The sequence below is a fragment of the Thamnophis elegans genome, chromosome 2, assembly GCF_009769535.1.
Source record: "Thamnophis elegans isolate rThaEle1 chromosome 2, rThaEle1.pri, whole genome shotgun sequence".
NCBI classification, from domain to species: Eukaryota; Metazoa; Chordata; class Lepidosauria; order Squamata; family Colubridae; genus Thamnophis; species Thamnophis elegans.
The window spans coordinates 126,737,630-126,747,484 of record NC_045542.1 but is presented as its reverse complement, the minus strand read 5'-3'; the positions used below and the strand labels follow the sequence as shown (position 1 = coordinate 126,747,484).

Below are 9,855 nucleotides of genomic sequence, written 5' to 3'. Positions count from 1 at the left end.
GTTGGGGCGCCCATGGTGGCCCAAGTGCAATGGCAACGAAAAAGGACTCCCAAGCTCCTTTTTCGGCTGCAATGGCCTGCAACTCTCTGCCAGGGAAAACAGAGCTTAGGAGGACCGCCTGTTTCCAGGGCAGCCTCACAGGCCAGATCTAAGCACCCCGGATCCGGGCCTTGAGTTTGACACCCCTGGCCTAACCATATATGTTACAGGCTATTTGTGGGAAAACTGGTATCAATGAAAAGTGAGGCTAAAGCTCTTTCATCTTTATGCGCATCATAGTCAGGAACAGATTTTAGCACAGTTTGTGATAATTTACACACCTAGTGAGCCATTGAACCAAGACTGATTGAAAAATAGGACTTCACTCTTCCATCTGAATTGTGGTGAATAAAAGGCTTGTTCCATATGATAAGACAGAGGAAGAACAGTTCTATTAAGATGGATATTCCGATGTAAGCATTACGTTTTATTCATGGCAGAAGAATGAAGTTGATTAAGTGATTGATTTTACTAGGATCAGTTATAAGGGATTAAAATTAATCATTGTGTACCACCCAGAGTCACTTTTCATGAGATGGGCAGCTAGATAAATTTAATAAAATAAAATAATAAAATGATACATGTTTATACTGGAGATGAAATTCAATCATTGGCATCAGTTTATCCAAAGCTGAACAAAACTGGAAGGATCCAGAAGAACCTCAGGAACTTCACCACTTGAAAAATCCCACAATAACTTTAATTATGAGAAATTACTCCTCCTTTGTTGCAATAAACCTCCAGCCCATATGGCTTCTACAGATCCCACACTGAGTTACATAGACCATGCATATCCAAAAGTGACTTGTATTGTGCTTTTGTTTGGTACAGTCTGACCTTCAAATCCAGTTCTTTCAATACATTTTTATAATACAAGAAAAAAATAATCTAAAATATTCATTCAGTAAGATGCTCCTTATCTTGCTCTATTCAAAAAGAGATGACAGCTAATATTGCTTTTAGCTAGGGGAGAGATGGTGTCGAAACAAAAAAAGAAAAGGAGAGTTCAGGTATAACACTGATAAGTAATAAAAAAATGCCATTGTGCCGTAGAAGGAATTAGCCCCAAGTCACAAACTTTTTTGCTGGTGTACATTAAAAGTCTTGGAGGTGAATGACAATGATACTCAGAACATGTTTTCAACTTGTACAATAAATACCATCATTAAAGTTAGATGTCTGCTTCAAAATAACATCTTGCAAAGAAATGTGATGGATACATATGAAATTACCAAAATGTTTCAGCAAAGTTTTTATTTCAGCAAGGTAATTCAACACATATTATTAACAAGCTCACTACATATTTCTATGAAACGAATCTGATACCTGTGGATTTACTGAAGTGCATTCTGGAAAAAAACAGCATATTAAATCTTTATTCTTTCTTTTTGGTACCTATTTCTTATAATATCTCCTGAAAACAAGAAGTTTCTATCGGAAGCATTATTACCTGCACAATCCCTAAGGTTCAGATAAGAAATTACAAAGAATAGTAAGCTGTCTGCAGCTTTCCAATACCAAATATATAGTTTATGAACAACTGCGATGCCAAGTCCCTAGACATGTAAAAAGATACATAATGCTTCAAAATGTTTAATTACAAACGTGTGCGATATGATTAACTGAAATGTACTGGAGAGATTCGATCTTGAAAAATCATACCCTTTATTATGCTGCTAGAGGCATAAACAACTAGCCTACATCCCAGTTTTTTTTTAAAAGGAAGTCTGAAAATGCCAAATGGAGTGAAAATCCTGTAAAGGTGATAAAGCAAACACAAACGGCCTGGCTGGATTTTGTTTTAACCAAGAGCTGCATTCCGTAGATTATCTGAGCAGCAGGCTTCAATGCGTGCTTCTACAGTAGCTCCTTTGAGAAGACTGGGTCTCCTTGTCTTTTTAAGGCTTATTGAAGCAAATGCAGTACCTGTAAACTATTTCATACAGGTAGCAAACAGGTATTCTAGTAAATTCACCACAATCTACAGGAAAATACCTTAAAACAGCGGGCAATAGGTTATAGCTATCATTACGCACACTTTTAAGTTATACAGTCTTCGTGTCACTTCTACTCAGCTTTTAGCTCCTGTCTTCTTACATTATTAAAGAGCATCTGTAAATCCGAGCTGTTCAATTCGGCACATGCCAGAAAACATGAAATCATCTGTTTTCTCGTGTTCCGTTTCGCATTCTGTACATCTTCAAAATATTAATTTTTTTCAGGGCCTTCAGAAACAACAGTGCCTTTTTCGTGAAGTTCAAATATACGACCAGATAGATTCCAGAGGCGGAATTTAATACTTTTCTCTTCGAGACACAAACTGCTTTTAGTTTGTTCTGTGCAAAGGTGCCCAGATCAAAGGCAAAGCAATAGAGATCTTTCTTGCCCAGATTCGTTTTCTTTTTCTGGAATTCTTGGCAGCAGGGCAGAACGGGTCAATCCCCAGAATTTTTGAGGCGACAACTCACTCTTGATGGCAGTAAACTTCCAACCCATATGGCTTCCACAAATTTTACACTGAGCTATAGTCCATGCGTATCTAGAAGTGGATAACATTTATGTTAGCCTTTATGATTGACAAATATATTTACAAGGTGGCAAAAAGTTTATAACGACATATAAAGCAGAGTTCAAACTATGCATATTATAGCATTTAAAATAAAGGAATTCATATGCAGGCTCATTTGCAGAACTGAATGTGAACAATAAAATTTCAGAATTGGCCTTGAACTACTTTGTTAAGGATTTTTCTAAATCACCAACCAGAAACCTGTTTCAATATAAAGCATCAGTTTCCTAAATGGCACTATTTCAAAACAACTGACAGTCTAATAATATATGGGGATTGAGAGTACTTACCTATAAATGTCAGAATCGGTTAAACCACATATGGTTGGCACAAATTAAACATGTACTTGAATCATAAAAATTTTTTATGATTTTTTAAAAAAATCTCTACATAGAGAAACAAGCCAGGCTGTTTGTCTTTCCGTTCTCTCTACACTCAGCACTGAGGAGATGAAGTTAATGAACTTTCCATTTTCTTTCTGTTTATATTGAAATTCCTTGAGGGCTGAAGTACATGCCAGGCAGCTCCTGCTTCAATAATGGAGAAATAATGGCACACTGAAGTACACAAAGCAATAAGCCTTCTCTGGACTCTGTTGATTGAGGAATTTCAGGTACTGGGTTTAAGGAGAAGAGCCCTCTCTGCCATAATCCCTGCCTTCTGGAATATCTTGCCTTCTGAGGCGAAATCCACCTCTATGATTCTGGCTTTCCAGAATTGCCTTAAAACGTGGCTCTGCCAGTTGACCTGGGACCCCAATGAAGGCACACTATGCTGGAGGTGATTGACGGAATGAGAGACAAACATCTACCCCTGCACCATCCATGCTGTTGGTTTAAACTTTTTATTTATTTAGTTGTTAAAATTAATTGTAATGTTTTTTTATACTTTCATATCTATCTCTAGCGTAGTATCTTTCTGGTGTTCCCAACCTGTGGACTGTGATGGGTTTGCAACTGGGCTGTGGAAACAGCTGGCAAGTATGCTCATATGTGTATTCTCACTTGCTAGAGCAACTGAGTGCGTGCGCTTCATTTGTGTGAGTGGCAGGCATGTGTGCACGCCATTTGCGGAAATGGAGATGCACATGCATCTGCACTTGCTGGCCACTTGTGTGTACTGTCCATCTCCGCCCCTCGCCGGTCCGCAAAGCCAGAAATGTTGGGGAACTCTGCTTCATATTACCATAAGGTGCCCAATAGTGAGACGGATATTATAAACATTAAAAATATGAATAAAAAAACAAAAGAATAAAATAAAATATAAAATAGAATAATAAAAAAATTAGAATAAATAAAGAAATAAAATAAAATGAAATAAGACTTACCCAGGAAACCAGCTGTGGTCTGTGGAAGATCTGCCATTCAGATTCAGATTGCAGGCCTTGTAGACAGTAAGGGTCTCGTGCACATAGCCGTGAGGATTCACATAGGCTGCCATAGGTCCACATAGGGACAAACTACAAACAATTGTAAAACATGATTTTGGAAAAAGCACAAAGGTGAACTATTTCTGAAAACTGTACACACACACACACCCCAAACTAAGTATTTTATTTAACAGATATATCTGCCAAGCTTGAAAAAGCCATCAACATGTTAGTTATTACAAAAAGCTAGCATTGGCAAGAATAATGGAAACCAAAGGTAATATTTGCCATTTTGCATATTTCTGGAGTCATCCTTGTCAGGTCAACTTCTATGGTTAATGCGCTATAAAATTTTTCAGAAGTAAAATAAAATTATGTTGTTCCACAAAGCTCCTCCAATTTTCACCTGTATATATGAAAGCCATCAATATGATCATATATAACTCTATTTCTCTGTATCATCTGCATCAAGAGAGACTAAGCAGACTGCAGCTTGGTAAGTCAATATCATAAGCAAGATCCCATCAAGATAAAGACACTGTAGTATGAATTCCTTTATCTAGGAATTAGTGAGGCTAGCTACCCTGGATGGATTGGAGGTAGTACAAAGACTGAGACACTTCTAAATCCATGTTTACCACCTGAGGTTCAAGCAGGCTTCATAGGTAACATTTCCCCCCAAAGATAGCTGGTTTATTAACATAATTCCAAAACACAACCTCTTGGTCAAAATCATAATTGATTTAGTAAGTCCAAGGATGTACCACTAGGAAATTTCCATGGGAAGATTGGAGATTGGCTTAGAAGCTACAACAAGTGAAAAACATTGTATCTGAACTGCCAATGCAATTCACCTACAGGGTAGGAATAGGAATAGGAATAAGTTTATTTATAGGCCGCCCTTTTCCCTGAGGGGACTCAGGGCGGCTAACAACTTATATGGGAGGGGGATACATACAGTAACATATAACATAACACGTAATTAAAAGAATAAACAACATTCATTCAGCATTCGGGTGGGGGCGAATCAAATCTTTACCCCCAGGCCTGACGGGATAGCCAGTTCTTGAGGGCTGCGCGGAAGGTCTGAAGGGTGGTGAGGGTACGAATCTCCACGGGGAGATTGTTCCAAAGGGTCGGAGCTGCTACTGAAAAGGCTCTCCTCCGCGTAGTGGCCAGCCGGCACTGGCTGGCAGATGGGTAATTGCCTCTGTCCTACAGGAGCTGCACTGGATGCTAATATCCAAGCAAGTCAAGTTCAAGGAGCTCACAATGACATATCAAGCCCTATTGGCAACCGTGAAGATACTCCCAAATCAGGGATGATTGCTTTGATTGCTTTGGGGTTGGAACTTGAAACCCTGACACCTATACAACTTCAAACCTAAGTGGGATGTTTTCTTATTAATCTCTACAACAACTGAGATTGAGCAAGGAGAGCCTTAGCATGCCTATTCTTGTGAATAATTCACTAGGCAGATACTCAAGGCAGGCTATTTGGATCCCAATTGTGGAATTCCCCCCTTCCTTAATCACAATTCTTACTATTAGCTTCAGGTCCTAACCAAGACTTTTACTGCATTGTTCCATCTGCAGCTTTTTTTTTTGTGTGGTCACATTTCAGTTTTAAAATCAGTAATGTTATATTGATTTAGATTTTTATTGTGTCCTGGTTAGGGCTTATTTTAATCTGAAACTTCATGACCTGAAAATATCTTATGAATTAATATGCATTACTCAATTCCCAAACATCTGGATAATTGCTAGATAATTATTTTTACACGTCTTTGTCTTTATTAAAAGGTATCCTGCTTTTTCCCCAAGAAGCTCATGATGGTATATAATATATGAGGCAATGCAAACTAAGAGATGTACAAAGTAACTTTAAAATCTTACCTGAATATTTCATTTTTAGTAGTTATTTCTGTATCTTGGCAATGCTTACAGCAAAGAGAGGTACACTACAAAACAAAAAGCAAATGGTATAGAGAAAAAGAAAACTGAGATCGATAAGCTCAACTTTTTACTCATAAAAGATTTTAGATATAAATTGCCATTCTATAAATAACACTAAGTATTGAACTATTGTATTTATTAATTTAGTTTAATTATATCCTACCTTTATTACATAAGTAACTTAAAATGGTTAAACATACCTAATACTTATTCCTCCTGCTACTTTTGTACAATCACTATATCAATTCTTATACTATCCAGATAATATAGACAAATAAACAGGATTATATCAAGTTTAACATTTATTCAAATTGAAATCACTGCAAAATATATGTTTATATTATGGAAAATAGAATTCTTGCCAAGAAGACTAGAACCAGATGACTGAAAAATTATTTCAGTAAAAGTATATATTGTTTTGGGGGATATCATTTCATTAGAATTCATATTATTATTATCTGGAAATGATCCAAAAATACATGGTAATCTTTGTTCCCACCCCAGAGCCCTACAGCCCTACGGTGAATTACATGCAAAATTTTGATCAGCTCTTCAGACATACACCCGATAAAAGTAGTGTTTTTTTTTGGTTTAATGAGAAAAGAAATGAAATTACACGTATGCATGGTTCATATGTTCAAACTATCACATGAAAGCTAAAACCATCACTGGGTAGAAAAATTTAAATTGTTAATTTAAGACCCTTATGCTGAAATTGCCATGCATATCTTCTCTGAACATTGATCATACCTGTAAAAGCTAGAACAATTGTTATTTTGAATAGTCAGGGCACAATCAATATACTGGATGATTGTTTTCAGCATACATTTAACATTTAAGTCTCCTCAAAAGTAAGTCCCAATAGGATGAATCTTTTAAGCATAACACGACTAAAGGAAGTTAAGACTTACTCACTCACTTTGTTCATAATATCTAATTCACAGCGCAGTCTCTGAACAGCACTTCCAATTTTAAGCAGCTGAATTCGCAAAACATCATCAATTGGTAGGCATGCTGCAACTCTATATGAAAAATCTGAAAGAAGAACAAGGTTCATTCTCAGAGAGACAATAGACTTAACCAAGCTACATTTAGGCAGAGTACTAAAAATAAACTGTCACTATTCACAATTAACTTCTCTTGACTTCAGATCATCTGGAACAAATCAGATTGCTTTCTCCATTTAGATATTAACTATGGATAGTTTCATTACAATTTGTATTCTATAAATGTAATAGTATATCAAGGACTAATATAATTATAATAAACAAGCAGATCTGCCACTTTGACAGTGACGCTATTGCTCTTCTCATGCAACTCTACAAAGTCACATTACACATATAGCAAATTAGGGCAAATGTATAATAATAATCAGGTTAAAGAAAGGAATGACAAATTGATATTTACAGTGATAGTTCTTGTTTATTACAGTGTTGTCATCTGCAGGGCTACATAAAGTTGCCCATTTTTCTATGTGATTTCCCATATTAATGGAAATATATATTGTAACTCAACAACTATAAGCTGCAACACACAAGATACTGCAAATGGTTGCCACACAAGAGTGTAACATGTAGCTCTTTTGATGTTCTTCTAACAATAGCAATAGCAGTTAGGTTAGGTTAGGTTTATTGGTTTTGTATGCCGCCCACTCCCGAAGGACTCCGGGCGGCTCACAATAAACAGGGGAGGGAATAAATAAGACAATACAAACAATTTTAAAATCCACAAGTCACAATTAAGATGGGGCTGGGTGCTTTAGCAGCCCCCAGCCTGCCGGAACAGCCAGGACTTAGTAGCTTTACGGAAGGCCGGGAGGGTAGTAAGGGTCCGGATCTCCACGGGGAGCTCGTTCCAGAGGGCTGGAGCAGCAACGGAGAAGGCTCTCCCCCGGGGGTCGCCAGCCGGCATTGGCTGGCAGATGGAACCCGGAGAAGGCCAAGCCTGTGCGATCGAATTGGTCTTTGGGAGGTAATTGGCAGGAGGCGGTCTCTCAGGTACCCAGGTCCGATGCCATGTAGGGCTTTATAAGTAACAACTAGCACCTTGAAGCGAGTCCGGAGACCAATGGGCAGCCAGTGCAGCTCGCGGAGGATAGGTGTAACGTGGGTGTACCTAGATTCACCCACAATCGCTCATGTGACTGCTTTCTGGACTAGCTGAAGTCTTCGAACACTTTTCAAGGGCAGCCCCATGTAAAGCGCATTACAGTAGTCCAGTCTTGAGGTCACGAGGGCGTGAGTGACTATCTGAAGTGCCTCCCGGTCCAGATAGGGTCGCAATTGGTGCACCAGGCGAACCTGGACAAAGACCCCCCTGGTCACAGCCGATAACTGGTGATCTAAACTCAGCTGTGGATCCAGGAGGACTCCCAAATTGCGAACCCTCTCTGAGGGGCGTATAATTTCACCCCCCAGACTGAGAGATGGAATAATTAGTCAATCTTTGGGAGGGAACATCAATAGCCATTCAGTCTTGTCGGGATTGAGTGCAAGCTTGTTTGTTCCCATCCAGACCCTGACAGCCTCTAGGCACTGGCCCATCACTTCTACTGCTTCACTGAGTTGGCACGGGGCAGACAGATACAATTGTGTATCGTCCGTGTATTGGTGGTATTTAATCCCGTGCTGCCATATGATCTCACCCAGCAGCTTCATGTAGGACCGAGCCCTGCGGCACCCCATAATTGAGGGGCCTTGGGGTCGACCTCTGTCCTCCGACCAACACCGACTGCGACCTGTCCGAGAGGTAGGAGGAGAACCACCGAAGAACGGTGCCTCCCACTCCCACCTCTTGTAACCGTCACAGAAGGATACCATGGTCGATGGTATCGAAGGCCGTTAGCAATAGCAGTTAGACTTATATACCGCTTCATAGGGCTTTCAGCTAAGCGGTTTACAGAGTCAGCATATTGCCCCCAACAACAATCCGGGTCCTCATTTTACGCACCTCGAAAGGATGGAAGGCTGAGTCAACCCTGAGCCGGTGAGATTTGAACAGCCGAACTGCAGAACTGCAGTCAGCTGAAGTAGCCTACAGTGCTGCATTTAACCACTGTGCCACCTCGGCTCTTAACAACTTGGGTAGGTGGGTCCAATTTTACCTCTTTATATAAAAGTCACAGTAAATATACAAAGGCTGCAGAAGGCTGCTCTGTAACTCAGTTGTGATGTAGGATCAGTTAACTAATTAACTAATAAACTGATTTCATGAAGACTATTACCAACAATACAACTCATTATTTAATAAATAATGTACCTATTGGATTTTCTGGAAGTGATTCATCTTTAAGATTTTCATCCCACTCATGAAGCTGTTGCTTGACTCGTTCCATCAAGGTTTCCTTGTGTTATAAGAAAAACCTAATTTAAACATAAAAACTTCTTTTTTTGTTAACAAAATCAGAAAAAAGAAATTGTCGAGAAAAAAGTGTTTCTCATTAGAACTGCAGTTTAAGCTCTTTAAAACTAATATGCTATATTTTGAACATTGGGAGAAATATTAACAAACAACATTAAGATGAATCATTCACCAGTAGTAAAGACCACCTCCTCCCTTGTTTGAATAATTCAAGGTGGAAACCTTGTTTGAAAAATTCAGGGCAGAAAGCTTTGCCTCTCTCCCAATTACTGGACACAAATGTCTACTGTATGTATGCAAAGGTTCTTCTTCATTGATAGAATGGAGATGAAGCTGGCCCTGGATCATGAAGAGGATAAACTGAGGGTGAGACATTGGCATAGCTGCTACTCCACAGAACTTAACTATGCCTCGAAATGTTTTTTTTTTCCCCACCAGAAACTAGAATTCATGAACTTATTCTAAGTATACGTCTTTATTGCCAAATGCTAGTAGACTAACGAATAGCGCAGAATGGAAAGCAAAATGGAAATAGTGGCAATTTAACACAATACAGATTATA

At 38.8% G+C, this 9,855-nt stretch overlaps 1 protein-coding gene across 1 annotated transcript in view; it reads right to left on the bottom strand.

The window, feature by feature from the left end:
• Positions 1 to 1,262: 1,262 nt before the first annotated feature.
• CRBN (cereblon) overlaps positions 1,263 to 9,855 on the bottom strand; it is a 30,919-nt gene continuing 22,326 nt past the window's right edge. The window contains exons 7-11 of the mRNA XM_032209920.1: positions 9,192 to 9,276; positions 6,853 to 6,968; positions 5,874 to 5,938; positions 3,936 to 4,067; positions 1,263 to 2,578 (exon numbers count right to left, since the gene is read on the bottom strand). Of these exons, the coding sequence (XP_032065811.1) occupies positions 2,395 to 2,578; positions 3,936 to 4,067; positions 5,874 to 5,938; positions 6,853 to 6,968; positions 9,192 to 9,276 (582 nt within the window). The 3' untranslated portion in view covers positions 1,263 to 2,394. The remainder of the gene's footprint in view (positions 2,579 to 3,935; positions 4,068 to 5,873; positions 5,939 to 6,852; positions 6,969 to 9,191; positions 9,277 to 9,855) is intronic.